This window comes from Melampsora larici-populina (genome assembly GCF_000204055.1).
Source record: "Melampsora larici-populina 98AG31 unplaced genomic scaffold MELLAscaffold_21, whole genome shotgun sequence".
Classification (NCBI taxonomy): domain Eukaryota; kingdom Fungi; phylum Basidiomycota; class Pucciniomycetes; order Pucciniales; family Melampsoraceae; genus Melampsora; species Melampsora laricis-populina.
The window spans coordinates 965,375-981,259 of record NW_006768785.1 but is presented as its reverse complement, the minus strand read 5'-3'; the positions used below and the strand labels follow the sequence as shown (position 1 = coordinate 981,259).

Here is a 15,885-nt window from a genome sequence, read left to right as displayed (position 1 = left end):
AGGCTGTTTGATTATCTCCCAGTGAGCTTGAAGGATACCAAAAGTTCTTTCGATGTCTTTCCTAGCCGCCTCTTGTCTGGTGGCGAAGTAAGCAGTTGCATTGTCACCAGGATGTCGAATTGACTTGATAAGCACTGGCCATGATGGGTAGATCCCATCAGCTAGGTAATATCCCTGTTTGTATTCGTGTCCATTCACAGTAAAATGGATATTGTCGTCAGTTCCTGTGTAAATATAAAATTATTTCTGTCAATATCATAAATAATTTGTATCAGAGAATAGAAATAGAAATACCGGCAAGAAATCTGTCAAACAATGGACTTTGATTGAGAATATTAATATCATTCAAAGATCCGGGAGCTCCAAAATAAGCATGCCAAATTCTGCAGCTTTTTGAAGCAACAGCTTCAAGTACTATACTTGGAGATTTTTCTTTTCCTTGATACTGTCCTGCCCATGCAGATGGACAGTTTTTCCAAGACCAATGCATCCCATCTATAGATCCCTTACAACCAGGGAAACCTCGTATCTTGTATTCTTTTGTAATGATTTCCAACTCTTCCTTTGTTGGAGGTCTTAAAAACTTGGGGCCATAAATATCAATTATTGCTGAGCAGAACTTCTTCAATGCTTTCAGAGCTGTACTTTCTCCTAACTTCAAATACTCGTCTGTAGCATCAGCTGGTACAGCATAAGCAAGCTGGCGGAGGGCTGAGGTGACCTTCTGCTTGGTTGACAGGCCTAATCGTCCTGTACAATCCTAGAAGCAGAAACACAAATCAAAAACTTTAATAATGAACATCAAAATAATAATGAAGCACACCCTTCTTTGTTCCCAGTATTTATCATGCTGCACTAGCCTAGTGCAAATATCAACAAACATCTCGCGGGGCATTCGAAATCTACGTTGAAATGTCTCTTCATCATAAGCTGGGTTTGGGGAGAGATAGTCCTGAAAAAGTCGTGCATCGGCTCCTTCTCTATCCCTGTTCACCATTCGTTTCTTTGGTCTTTCAGTTTCTTCATCGGATGTATCATCCGAGCTTGAATCTTGAGTCCACTGCGCGAGCTCCTCCTTGAAAAAGTCTGTTGTTCTTTTGAGGTGTCTTGAGAAGAACGTATCTGGCATTTTGAATCTTAATCTTCTCGAGTACTTTGGTATTTTCAAAGTTACAAAATTTTCACCGGTGTGGGACTTGTACAGTATGTGAGAAGTAACAAATGTTACTTCTCATATACTGTACACGAGTGTGAAAAACATACTGTATTTGTAATTTTTAACTTACCGTGCAGGTGGGTACCGCAAAAGATACCGAAACGCACCACAAACGAGTGCGGATGCTCTAATGCGACTTTTTTTGCCGAAGTGGGTGGTATGTAGGGTTCAAGTTGGCCAAAAAGTGATTAAAACTTTGAACACTATTCCTTCCAGCCCTTCAATTCTTCTGTTTTGTAAAAAAATGCCACGAGTGTGCTTCTGAATCACAGGGCGGGATTTCTCAGTGTTCTTTAAAAAGGTTCAAAATTTTCAACCCGAACTGTGATAGTAGATACAGGGCAATCCTTCCTAATTCAACTCCCTGCTCTCCCTTTCACAAAGGATTGGAGCCTGCGCGAAGCAAGGCGGAAAGTGCGGAAATCGCGGAAAGTGCGGAAAAAATACAGAACTGTATAAACAGCCCTCGAAAGAGCACTGTCCGAATTGGGCAGTTAGGCTTACTTCGAACTTCGAACACGTTTCACCATATAAAGAATGTTGGGTGAAATACTCGTTACGAGTAACAATTGATTAATTACAAAAAAGTAATGTTGAGTAAAAAGTACGATGAATAGGCTTGTTGGGTAAGGGCAAAGGGATAGGGAACTAAGCGAATCGAAGACTTTCATTTTTTTAAAAGACCTCCCTCATCTTCCTATCAATGCTTTTGACCGAACTCATATCGCTTCTTGATGCCCATGATGCCAACATCATGTTGACAATCACTGTGCAAGACTTTGTCAAATGCTTATGTGTTGCCGCCGAGGTGGTTGTGCGGTCTGAACAGTCTCTTCAGCTCACTACGCACAGAAGGCCTATACAATACCTTGCTGCGAGCCTTCCGCCATCCATACATCACTATCTGGAGGTGTTGTTGGCTATGGCGAGTAAGGGATACAATTGAGAAGAGATATGATCGAGAGCAGGTGCCGAGTTGTTGATTTGATAAGTTCTTCATCTCGTTTCTTTTGCTGGATGATAGCTGATACATGTGGTTGGATTAATAGTTCCGCATTGGTCATAGCATCAAAGGGCCTTTCCGCTTTGGGATGCTGAAACAAAAGTGCTCACATGTCTACCCTGTACGTCTAACCTGTATTTTCCGCACTTTCCGCACTTTCCGCACTTTCCGCCTTGCCTCGGGGAGGCTCCGATGCTCTCCCCTTTCACTTCATGAGGAGGGCTTTTGCCTTCTTTCTCTATCACAAGTTTTCCTAACCCTTGAACTCCTTCTCTTTTACATCAACGTGCAACATCACTAAGATACAAATTTTCCTCTTTGTCGGTAGAGGGACTTTGTTAAGTTACTCCACATTGCAAGAGGTTTTGGTACGGTAGGCTTAGTTTTGAAGACCTCGAGGGTTTTTTATATGCTAAAACGCTGGACAATCCCGGAGGGTCTGAGCAAATTACAGTGATGAAAATAAATCCTGAGAACCTCTATAGGGGCGGTCTATATAAGAATGCCATACTAAAGTGGGAGGGAGGGCGGAAAACAAAAATGATAATATAGTAATACCTAAGAGGTTTTTTGTTCACAAAGGCTATTAATTAGATCTTGAAAACCATTGCAATCTACTCTTTACCATTTGCCATTTGGTCATATAAAGATCCACAATTTGAGGACTAATCATGAATCACCTCAACTCGTATAGGCTTTCGGATTTCATAGACTGAACTAATTAGTCATTATTCTCCTATTAAATATTCTCCTTGGTTAGAACACCTCCCAACCAACATCATCACATATCATCCTTGACTTCGGATGTTCAGCCTTCAAGACAACCTCGACCACCGGTGTCCGTTATATACCTAGCTGTGCAAATCCTGACTACTTCAGACCCATTATCTTGAATATGATTTCCCGATTTTGCTCGGGAGCTGACAAGTTTTCGGTTTCCGGTTTCCGAGATTATGGGCTCTACGAACGAGATATAATTATATCTCAGAGTTCGTCTGAAAAACCTTTGACTTGCATTGTGCCACTATACCACACGTGTGATCACCTCGACAATGGATCGTCGGAAAAAACAAAAGGATTGAAGAACGAAGAGATCTTACAGAAAAACCTATGTTAAGATCAAAATGAAATCTCATACCCACCGAACTCGCTGATATCTTCGATCCAATCACCTACTGGATCGACAACCGAGCTAATTTTGTATTCAACGCTCATGAAAGCTTGGAAGATTAAGTCGACACAACCAGTAGGCTTCCATATCTCTATATAAGCCCGTTCCTGTTCACGTCTTTAGGATCCATATCATTCAACCAAGCCTTCTAGTTTTCCAATACACCAATTCTATCTCTCGTAGCCTGATTGCTGGTCTCTCTGCTTTTAATTAAGATCATCAACAATATGTCAAATCTAAACCTTGGCCGTCTATTTTTTGTCATCAGTGTTCTCACTTTGCAAGGATTATCTTTACCTACACCCAATTCGCTTGTACAAGATGTCTTTAAAATCCAGACCTTGGGTCATAGTCGTTTCGCTAGAAGAGAGCTTGATGCTACCACGTACGAGACTTATCAGGTGAGCTTAAGACTCTCATGATACTTTAGAACTTGCAGCAACTCATCAAGTTCTAAAATATTTGACGTTTGTATAAATCAGATCTCAGACGGAACGGCGGGAAATGCAAAAGAAGCTGCGAGCAAGTTGTTCTTGCAACCTTTCGGATTGACTTTGTCACCTGAACTGGAAGTCTCCCCGATAGAGGCATTGAAATCGATCAGTAAGGAGGACATCAACGCGATGTTCAAGATAGGTCATGAAGGAAATGTTCAGGAGAAGGAAGGATTCAATCAGGCTATCGAGGTATGTGACCATCTGATCCTGATATCTTCAGAGTATATGTCTGATTCTGCGAAACGTAACTAATGTACCCTTCCTTATGATTCAAAAAGGCCGCCAAAGGGAACAAAGAGTTGCTTGCCACACTCAAGAGGGGAAAGGTGAATAAAAGAGTCTGATGTCTCGGGTCATCACTTGAATCATAGCTGACCTTTCTTTTTCTTCTTGTCTCATTGATAGACTGCCAATAAGGTCTTAAAGTTAATGGGTAAGTCAGAAATAGTCTTCCTTAACCACTTCCAAAACACAAACACATTATCTTATTTTTATCTTTGTTTGTTTTTCTTAAGCTCAAGTTGTGGGTTTAGCTGTAAGTTTTTGTTTTGATTTATCTTATTGTGATTCTGCTTATACTAATAAAATAAAAATTTCATCTTGTCTCTTTCATTGGATCTAGGCTCAAGTGGCCCAAGGCGGAGAAGAGAGAAAAGAGAAGCTAGAAAAAGAAAAAAAGAAGTAAGCAAGCAATCTCTGTCAACAACAAGATTTCCTAGGATGTTATAACATGTTACTTTGTAGCACCTTCTTACATCATCTTCAACTTGAACCATCACTGATCTGGATTCTCATCTCGTGGTTTTTTTTGTATTATTGACATCAGGTTGGCTCACAATATTGAAACAGATGAAAAAAACAAAGGCAAACCAATGTCTTCTTTCCTTTCTGGTAGTACTAGTGGTACATCCACTCATCAAACTGAATCAGATCCTGAGTCTACAGATGAAACAGAACAGCCTGAGGCATCAGAATTAGGTAAGATAGACAAGCAAAAGAAGAAATCAAAAAAAACAAAGGAATCAGAAAATTAATAGAGATCAGTAACTTCATACATAGATATGTTGAAAAGACAGCTTTTCTATTACCTAGATCAATACCTTGACCTCATAATTTTCCGATTGTTTGATCTTCCTTAATTTGATAGCTTCACTTGTGTAAATTCTTTCTTCAATCAAAAGAAAGGAGAACTTGAAGGATACAAATTGCAATAAAATTCCAGTTCTGAGTTTTATAAGTCAATACATATTGGCTCATACTAAAAAGGTGACATGCATATCATTTATCTACAAGTAAGTTAAGTATACCAGCAAAAGATGAACGAAAGTCCTTGTATAAGTTAATGCTCTATCATTAAATGATAAGTTCAAATTTAAAATTGCAACCCAGAAATCCATTCGATTTGCTGCATCTAATTCATGCTTAAATTGATATCAAAAATCCAACCATATTTAAAATTTCTTCATTCGATTTCAAGATTTTTTTTGTTGGAAAGGAAAAACAAAATGCAATGCATATCTACAGATATAAAACTGAAAGTAAAATCAAAATCAAACAAAAATGTAAAAAAAGATCTCTTCTAGTCAATATAAACTTCTTCCTCACTGATTTTTTAAAAAAAATGATAAAATATATATACACAAAAACAAAGTAAAAACGAAAAACAAAACCTAATAAAAAACCAAAACCAAACTAGATATATTTATTTATCTAAAGTGTAAGTAATAAAAGAAAAAATCAATGCTTTGTTCGTTCGTTCATTCATTTTTCGAAAAATGAAACAGAAATAATAATGATGATAATCAAAAAAAAAGACAAAAGAAAAGAAAAGAAAAAAAGAATGCAATTAAATCAAGAACTTTTTGATATTTATAAACTTCACAAAAGAAAAAAATCCAAAACAAAGAAAACAGAAAACAGAAAAATACCAACAGAACTCTTTGTTTTTACAAAACAAAAAAATAATAATCCAAAAAAAACAAAAACGTTCCACAAAATGCAAAATCCAAAAAAGAAAATCATAATCCAATATGTACAAATCAATAAACCCAAATCTTTCCAAAAAAGAAAAATAATAAAAAACTTGAGATGTTTGATTTTCAAAAGAAAAAAAAACCTTAACTAAACCTTTTTAAGATTTTTTTTCTTCACTTCACTTCATTCATTCTTCAACCGAATCCTTAACTAATCCTAAACTATTCTTCTCAATCACTTCTTTTCCCCCTTCCTTTCCCCCTTCCTTTCCTCCTTCCCCCTTATCTCCTTCTCCTTGAACATCTTTAACAACTTTAACTTCAACCATACACTCAACATCAAGTTTTCCATCTTTTTCCAATTTACGATCATCCGAGTTAACCAAAAACTGAGTTCTAGTAGGAGTTTCATCATGTAATCCTCCTATCACATTCGTTTCATCAAGTTCTTCGTCACTCACTTTAACACTTTCATTCTTCTTGGATTCTTCTTCATCTTTAAAAAACGCATGATTCGAAAGTTGATCGGCTCCAGGTCTTGCAAGATGATCACTAAGATTCCATAAAACCCCAACCGAAAACAAACAAACAAATCAAAAATCAGTTTGAATTCAATAAGAAACAAGTATATATAAGAAATCTTACATTAAAAACGTTTGTTTTAATAAATCAATACAATCATCTGTAATATCATCCGGAATCTCAGGTGTAGCAAACGATCCAATCTAAACAAACCCCCCCCCCCCAAAAAAAAATCAAAATCCAAAACCCATCAATTTAGCTTTCCTTCTTCTAAAAACAAAGAAAACTCAGAAAACAGAGAAAAACTTACTCTAAAGATAGCTTGCATCTGAGTCAGATTAGCCCAAGGATGTTCACCCGTCAACATCTCCACAATCAAACACCCTAAGGACCAAATATCTGCTTTACGAGTATAAGAAGTTTGTTTGACGACTTCAGGTGCCATCCAAAACACTGATCCTTGTAAAGAAGGTCTATGAACTCTAGCATTCGATAACAAATCTTTTGTGCAAGAAAAAAAAACCCAAAGACATCAGATCAGTCTTCTTCATAAACCAATCCGGCAAACCCATTCAAAGTTTCTTTTCTGTGAGATCAAACTACTTACTATCTTCAACCCTTTTAGAAATTCCAAAATCCGAAATCTTAATCACTCCTTTATTATCCACAAGTATATTAGCACCTTTAATATCCCGATGAATGATTTCTTTAGAATGTAAATAATTTAAACCCGTTAAGATCTGTTTAGTAAACGTCTTGACCAAAGCTTCTTCAAACGATCCATAATTCTTAAGTAAAGTTGAAACCGATCCACCAGGTACATATTCCAAAAAGATATTAAAATACGAATCATCTGCCGATGAATCTAAATATTGTACAATGTTTTGGTGTTGTAATTCTTTTAAAAATTCGATTTCTCTAACCAAGGCTGATAACATGGATTTCTTTCTTTCTTCATTATGTGAATTACCTGTTGGTCTTTCTACTTGTTTGACTGCCATTAAGGTTCCATTCAATGCATGCATTCCAAGATATACCTATCGAGAGTTTTAAAATCATTAGTTTCTATAGTAAGCTTGATTCGATGATCTAAATTCACTCACGCTTCCAAAACTTCCAGCACCAATCAAAGCACCTCGTACCCACTTGATAGATGCTTTTGCTAAATTATCAAATCCCAATACAATTCAAAGATCAGTCATTCAGATGTCACTTATATATAGTCAACCAATGATTCGACTTACATCCACTAGACGTCATCTTTTGAGGGTCATCATTATTATCTTTCTCGTCTCCGTCATCATCCTCATCATCCTCATCCTCATCATCCTCATCATCCTCATCCTCATCTTCTTCATCTTCCTCATCCTCTTCATCTTCCTCATCTTCATCTTCACCATCATCAATCTTCTTCACCTCACCTTCATCTTCATCCTCAGTCTCTTCCTGAATCGTAATCCTTTGTGAACTAATCGATTTCCTCGGCCCAGTCTGATTACCCATCATCATCTTAACCCTTTCATCTTCATCATCTGATCCTGATCGATTGTCTTCGACTCCAAGATTCGATAAATCATTTTCTGATCGACTCACTCCAAATCCAACTCCCATACTCAACCTACGATTTTCAACTTCGGCCGTCACTTCATCCAACGTTAAAATACTAGCACTATCTGAATCTCTAGATTTACGTTGAGTACTAGGTCCATATCCAGAAAGATGTCCACCGTTCGAACTATTACCTCCCACACTTAATCTAGAATGAGGTCGAATACTACTTTGATGACTATTAGCATTTCGATCAATAGCTTGTGAACTTAAATCTTGATGAGAATTATACCTTTTATGTCCTGAATTCTCTGAAGGTGAAGGTGATGGATTAGTTGAACGTTTGTTGGCTGGTTCAGATTGTAAATTACTATCATCAATCGAAATCCTAGGTGATGAATCATTTGGTACTCGAATATGAATCGGACTCATATGTCGAACTCCATGATTGACACCTGAGATGGTAGAATCCGTTGAAAATCTAGATTGATTGAATCCTGGATAATTCGTCATATCCCAACTACCTCGATCATCTTCTCCTCCCATCATACCTCCTTGATGTGAGAATTGACTAGATCTTCTCATGGCCATGGATTTTCTAACAGATTGTCTTACCGATTTAGATAAATTCTTCTTCTTTTCAACCTGTGGAAAATAATCAACTAAATGATTCGAAATCAATTCAGACGGTGGTCTGAAAAAGTTACGTAATTTGCCTTTTCCAGTGGCCAAGAAACTCGTGGCTCGATCTCCTCCTCCTCCAGGTGAAGTGATCCCATCTGGCATAGGTGGTACTCTTTGTTTTGAATATTGTTGTAAGGAAGCATGGAAATCCGGTGGAAGTGGTTCTGAATGTCTAAATGGATCAACCATCAAACCTGACATCACACTAACCACGCTGGCCCGATGCCTGTATTGTCGAGGTGGTTGTGGATGATCATCTGGAGTATTACCTTCATTGCTTAAAGATTGTAAAGATCGATTATCACGTGGGGTAGCTGGTAAGGATTCATCGTTCGCTCCATAAGATGATTTCGATGGAACTGAGTTGGTCGGTGAAGTTTTACTATCGCTCGCATCTTGTGGTCGATCAAAGGAAGTGTTAAAAAATGAAGCCGAGATTGATAAAGGTCCAAGTTCGATGACATTAGGTGTCACCAAAGCAGAACCTTCAGGAGGCGGGTCCTCCCCAAAGAAATCTTGTAACTTACGATTTCGTTTTGGATGTTGTTGCAAGTTGAAAACTTGTCTGAGCAACAATCCTCGTTGTCTTTCGGGTCGGTTGGCTGATTTACATATATCGAGTAATTCGTTTTCGTCGAGTTGTTTGATCGGACCTGTGATGGAAAAAGCGAATCAGTAAACGTATCAAAGTATCTCTACCACTTTCTTGATGAACCAAATGATAAAGATGAGGACTGACTCCTGTTAAATTCATTGACTCCACCCACAGGCATGGGGCAAATGATCCATTCATCTAAATTCAAAACCCTACCATTCACCGTCACTTGACCTGTACCATTCACTTGACTGAATTTTTTCAAGACTCGATCCATGAATTCTGTTGCAGTACTCAAGTTTTCAACATTGATAGTCTTCATGATTCCATTCTCACTCAACGTCACCTTGATCGTCCGTCTCATGACTTCATCCAACGTAGGTTGATTGAAACTAGAGATTTGACTCGTCGTACCTGCTACAACGCCCACTGTACCTGCTGGAGTGGTAGGTCGACCGAAACCTCCACGTCCTACTTTGAAACCTACTTCTCGGGTAGTAGTAGTAGAGCTTGGAGTACCTTGTCCAAAGCTAGGAGCCGGTGTTTCAGGCGGCAGTCTTCCATCAGTAGCATTAAGAGCGCCAAGACTAGCAGCATCCTCCAGAATTGAACTCAATCCTGACATGTTTCCACTGGCAGTCGTAGTTGTTGTACCATACGGTAGACCACGAGGACAAGGTGAAGCCTGACCTGAGACAAGCATTCGAAAATGAGTGAATACAAGAATGATCGGATCTGATCGAAAAACAGTAACTCACTTGTAGGAGAAACAGGCGCGTTTCCAGTGGTTGGATTTGTAGAGAGTGAGATAGGCTTGGTTCCATTACTAAAGCTAGGCGCTTTACGATGGTCACCTTTTTTAATATACAAAGGTGCAGTTGATCCAGAATTAGGATTAGTTGAATTAACACTAGATGGAGTTGAAGTGATAATACCAGATAGACCAGGTGTTGTATTGAATGAAGGTTTTCGTGTCAAAACACTCCCCATGTTACCTGGAGCAGGAGCCCGAGGTAAACCAAATTCAGAATTCCAAGCGATTGCACCACTCCCACCTGAAGGCCCAGTAGCAGTGCCTTGACGAGTGAGTTGTGGATTGCCATTGCCAGGTAAGGTTGGAGCTCGATCGCGAGCCAAAAGATTGGGTGCTGGAGAAGGAGTAGAACCAGGATCAGTAGCGATTCTTGTACGTCTAGACCTGGTATTATTCAAATAATCAGATGAAGAAGGTGGTTGAGATCCAGTCGAGCTTGCAGGCTGAATCGGATGTTGGGGTAAACCGTGAAACTCGTTATAAGACGTTGGACCAGATCGAGGGGAGGTACCAGTTGGATTGGTACGATTCGAATTGGAAGCTGATGGTGCTAAAAGATTAGTTGAGGTAGATAGGTTTGAATTCATAGAATTGTTTGAAGATTGTGCTTTGAGTTGATGAGAAACAGCAGCTTGATAGGTATTGTTAGCACGATTTGCAGACGCGATTGAAGTAGATTGATAAGCATGAGGTAAACCTTCAAGTCTTTCGGCTAATCTTAAAGGAGGTGGGATGGCTTTGGCCTGTTGACGCAAGGAACCAGATCTAGACCTTGTACCTTGTTGTGAATTTGAATTATGATCATTAAGATTGGAAGTGAGAGTAGTTGTAGTTGATGAAGATCCAGAATCGTAATTCCAATTTGAGTTGGCAGAAGTAGGGAATGATCCGATTGAAGAACTAGATTGAAGATTATGTTGTTGTTGATGTTGTTGTTGAAGTGAATTTGAATGAATCGGATTAGGATTACTAATATTCAAATGAGAAGATGAGATAGCATTCCTTAGAACCCTTTGATCTCGATCTCTTACACAACGTTGTTTTAAATCTTTAACAGCCACAATGACTTTAACACGATCTCCAACCTTACTAACGCCCATCTCTTTGAGAGCAGCTTGATCGACATCAAGTAAGACATCACCAATAATATCATTTTCAGCAAAGATTGAAGCCAAATGAGATAATTTTAAATCTTGAAGCCATTTCAAAACCTGATCGTCTGACCAAGTTTTAAGGAATTCTAAGAATGAGATACCGTTTGGAATGATCGGACCAGGAGGTGGGTTTGAGTTTTGACGAGATGAAGTAGCATGAGAAGGAGGTGGAGTTAAAGCTGAAGAAGTTTCACGAGAATGATTTTGATGATGATAATGATGATTTGAAGAAAGTTGATGATGATAGTGTTGATGAGGAGAGGTTAGATGAGGAGAAGTAGGAGATCTTCTGAGTGAAGTAGCTGAAGTAGATGATTTTTGATTTAATTGTAAATGATGAAGTTGTTGATGATGATGAAGATGAAGAGAAGATGAAATGTAATCAGTTGGTGAATGAGATGATTTAGGAGTTTCTCTTGGTGATTGATTGATATTGTTAGATTGATGATTTAAATTTAAAGAAGGTGAAGATGAACTTGGATTGTTATTGTTGTTATTGTTGTTATTTGAGTTTGAGATTGATTTAGGTGATTTTTTTGAAAGTGAATGAGATCTAGATAAAACAAGTGAAGGTGGTCTTGGTCTAACATTACCTTTTACCATCTTGAATCTCAATGATACCTTGGATTGAATTTGATTTGATTTGATTTGATTTGATTTGATTTGATTTGATTTGATTGGATGGATGAGTAAAAGGTTTTCAAGAAATTATAATCGATTTCATCTCAATCAAGATGATGGTTTGAAGTTGAAGGGTCAGAAGACTGCTAAAACCATTTCTCTTAAACTCAATTCAACCGATTCAAATCAAAAAATTAAAATTAAAATTAGAAAAAAAATAAAAGGATTTCATCAAACCTTTCATCAGTTGGATTTCTATAGACTATCAGTATCGACCACCCCTTTCATCTTCAACCCATCCATTCTCATCTCAAGAAATTCAACAAAAGAAATCTTCAATCATCTTCAACCGTCACTTTGAACATTTCCTTTCTCTATCATCAACACCTTTGATCGTAGCCACAACTCACATATTCCTGCAGATTCCCTTTGACAAAATCCGATCAGCTACACCATCTCGTCATTCAACGGGTACGTCAAGCAAGAGAGATGCACGTATACGGTTAACACGTATCTAGAGATCTGGCTCGGGAATCTTTTAACGATAATACAGACTGGATGAATTTAAAGGAAAGGTTTTTACAAATAAGGAAAAGGAAAAGTGAACAGCAAACTTGTTAGGATACATATGCAATCAAGAGAATTCGATTTTCACAGTTTTTCTTGCTGTTTACCATCACTTTTCACAATTGAGCACTTTATGCAACTCGCGAGGAGCATCTGTAGATGAACTCTAAAAAGTAATCATCAAAGATCAAGGTCAGCATACAAAAAGACACTTTACAAAATGCATTCAGTATCTTACGGCCCATTTGGTACCCATCTCGCCACCATCTGTCCCCCATCTTCAGGCTGGGGCCGCATGCTTGTTTCAAAAGGCGCACCCCTTTCTTGATAGGGCGTGTTGGGCGCGCTTGTGTGTGTGTAATGGAAACCTTTTTTTAACTTGTCTGATTGTTATTTGTATTGTGTTCTAACTTCTACCTTCCTTTGTTCTGTTTTGCCATTCATAACTTGGTTATCTGACACCATCTGAATTAGAAAAAAGCATCAGACAAGCTTATGAATTATACCAAGACTTGCAGATAAACTCACCACAAAAATCTATGTGTTCATAACACCTCTCACAAAATTGTAAAGATGAATGTTTCCTAAATTCAAAAGAAACCCAAGTAAAGATTATTCCAGCACACATGCACAGTTTATAACATTTATCAGGATACATCTAGATATTTTGATTCGTATCAGGTACTGGAACCCTAAGCCATTCTAATAAGTGAGTCTCACAGCTGAAATAATCATGTTAGAAAGAAAGTCAGCAGGTGATAGTAGACCTTCAAACCCAGTAGAATGTTCTTCTGCCTGCATTCCTCTTCATTCTCAGTCATAAAGTGTATCTACCATGCACAAATATGTTTGAATGTGTAAAGTACCTACAGATTCAATTTCAATGCCAAACCTGACCTATATGTTCTTGCAAAAATTTAGATTACAAAATTGATATTAAGATCTCAAAAACAAAACAAAACAAAACCATGGCTTAGGATACGATTCTGAGATGACATATTTGAGAATCATAATGCATGTTCATTGAGTTGACTTGAAAATAAGCTAAAATGTGTAAAGAAATAGAGTTCCAAAAAGATACAAAGAAGAAAAAAGGGAAGATTGAAAATGACACAATAGACATCCTTATACACAAAAAAAGAAAAAGTTTAGGTAAAAAGTGTACCAAAAAAAAAAGTTGAAATCTGATGACCATAAAATCATGTTTCAAAGAACCAATCGAAAAAAAATTAAAATCATCTTTTGTGGTCATTTGGTCATACAAAATTATGTGAATCAGGATGAGTAATTTGATTTCAAGATTAATAAAGATTTGAATTTGTTAATCAATGATTGATGAAGATAAATAAGTTTACTTTGGTTGAATTGATCTAAAGAAGTAGAAGAAGAAGTAGAAGCCATTCTACTACTAGAATGAGAATGAGAATGAACTTGAACTTGGTCTTGATGATTATAATTTGCAATCCTAAACCCATTAGAACCTTGATAACCTTCAATACCTTGAATAGTAAAACTGAAAAATAACCTTAAGATCAATTCAAGCATCCAAACAAATCCTTTGATAAACCGATTCCATAACCCAAACTCTTCATCTAATTTGATCATCATTTCAATTAAATCACCTATCAAACAAAAACCTTTTTCAATTAATTTAAATTGATCTTCTAAGAAAATTATTAAATTCATCATTCTAAACAAAATCAGTTTGATGTATTGATAAAATGTTGAATTCTTAATCCAGATTAAACTTGAAATTATCATCGTTAAAATTAAATTTGTCCAATAATGAATCGATTGAGTTGAGATTTCATTGGGATTTGTTTCTTGAATTAAACAATTTGGAATCTTGATTGAGATTTCTCTACCACATTTACACTTTGAATTCCATTGAGAAGTAGAAGAAGAAGAAGAATGGTCTCTAATTTCTTGGTTCTGTGATAAATCTTCTGTTTCAGATAACTCTTTAATTTCTTCAATCTTGTTTTCTTGCATATTTAATGCTATTAAATTTTGATTCGAATTAAATTGTCGAATTAAAATCTTTGGTATAAAATAAGTTTTCCAAGTAGATTGAGAGATCAATTGGTTTGAATCATTGATTATATCCGACGATGAGGATGATGAATCGTTTTGAGAATTGATGAGACTCTCAAGTTTAGAACGTAAAAGAGTTTGACGATAAACTGGGCCAAGAATGCAAATTAGTCAAGAAGAAATCGTGAGGAAGAATGAGGATTTGAAGCTTACCTGAACCTGGAAGATCGTTCAATTTGAGATTATCAGGTAAAGCTCCTATAAAATAATCTAAAGAAGAAAGATAACAATCCACTGTTCCATACCAAATCAAAGGAATTCATCAGATTTCAATGATCATCATAAGAATTAAAAGTGTAAAACGGTCTTTCGAACAGAAAAGGTAATTACCGATATAAGCTTCATCTTGATTAGATTTGTTTAATTCTTTTAAAGCCTCATTAGATAAATGAATAGATTGTTGAAGATGTTTCGAACTAAACATTTTGAATGATCAATTCGATGTAAGCAAATCCTTTGCAAAAGAAAAAATCGTAAAAAGCTAGAGATTTTAAAAAAAACTGGATGGGATCACAAAACGAAGAAGTTTTAAAATCAATGAATGATGAAATCTTATTTGAAATCGAGACCCTTGACAAAGCATGAGAAACCAAAGAAATTATCTTTAGGAGAAAGAGTCTTCAAACAAAATCTCATGATCAAAAAGGAAAAACTTGATTTCATTCCTCCTAATTCTAATTCAGGGATCCGAAAAAAAATGAAGATGAAATTCTGTTTGTCAAGAAAAAAAAAAGAGGGGTTTCAGGATATGAATGAAGCACATTATGTATCCTCATCATTCCAAGATCGCAGTAGAAGAATCAAGCACAGTATGTTTTTCTACATTTTGTAATGGTTTGGATTAGGTTGAGTAGGAAACTGCCTGCACTTCTCCGCACTTGCTCTTCCGTGGCACGACTCAAGCTCCCTGGTGTTGAATATTTTACAAATCTTAAACTTGTATAAGGTGACGGTCGGAGACATGCAGACCCTTCGTAGAGTGGCAATGTGGCCAAGATAGTGCGGCATGTGAAATCGAAAGCACTTGAAAAAAAAGAGATCTCGATCAAAAAAACACATCCAAAGCGATAAGCCAGTTCATATAGGACCCAGGAATGCTCCTAATAAGGTATGTATCGAAAATTCCGACGTAAAAGCACGCAAACCGTGGTCAGATCCCCAAAAAAAATCCCAATTCCGACCTTTCTCGGCACATACATCGCCAGAAGTCGGGGTTTTTCTTTTATAGGGCCGGCCCCGTCATCCTAACCGGGAATGAATGCAGTACCGGCCCCGTTCACGCACAATCAGGCATATTTGAGCATGAAGATGTGATTTCATTGCGTAAGAACAATCTTTGTGTACGTAGACAAGTATATGATGTGATAAGGTAACTCCTTTCATGTATATATAATTCTTTTCATGTATGTAGACAAGTATATGTTGG

General features: G+C 37.1%; 3 protein-coding genes across 3 annotated transcripts; 1 reads left to right on the top strand and 2 right to left on the bottom strand.

Annotated features, from left to right (window-relative positions):
- Positions 1 to 2,915: 2,915 nt before the first annotated feature.
- MELLADRAFT_123231 (uncharacterized protein) lies at positions 2,916 to 5,048 on the top strand (the record flags this gene model as incomplete). The annotated part of the gene is made up of 8 exons (XM_007410651.1): positions 2,916 to 3,791; positions 3,873 to 4,076; positions 4,166 to 4,213; positions 4,293 to 4,320; positions 4,403 to 4,422; positions 4,510 to 4,568; positions 4,714 to 4,865; positions 5,035 to 5,048. 8 exons carry the CDS (start codon positions 3,618 to 3,620, stop codon positions 5,046 to 5,048), a joined length of 699 nt encoding a protein of 232 aa, XP_007410713.1.
- A 1,302-nt stretch (positions 5,049 to 6,350) lies between these two features.
- MELLADRAFT_48587 (uncharacterized protein) lies at positions 6,351 to 7,407 on the bottom strand (the record flags this gene model as incomplete). Its single annotated transcript, XM_007410605.1, has 4 exons — positions 6,351 to 6,412; positions 6,506 to 6,585; positions 6,693 to 6,883; positions 6,990 to 7,407. Coding segments are annotated over 4 exons (750 nt in total), but the record flags the coding sequence as incomplete, so codon positions are not given.
- A 5,348-nt stretch (positions 7,408 to 12,755) lies between these two features.
- Positions 12,756 to 14,883, bottom strand: MELLADRAFT_107096 (uncharacterized protein; the record flags this gene model as incomplete). The annotated part of the gene is made up of 5 exons (XM_007410604.1): positions 12,756 to 12,830; positions 13,086 to 13,087; positions 13,721 to 14,548; positions 14,613 to 14,693; positions 14,790 to 14,883. 5 exons carry the CDS (start codon positions 14,881 to 14,883, stop codon positions 12,756 to 12,758), a joined length of 1,080 nt encoding a protein of 359 aa, XP_007410666.1.
- Positions 14,884 to 15,885: the final 1,002 nt, after the last annotated feature.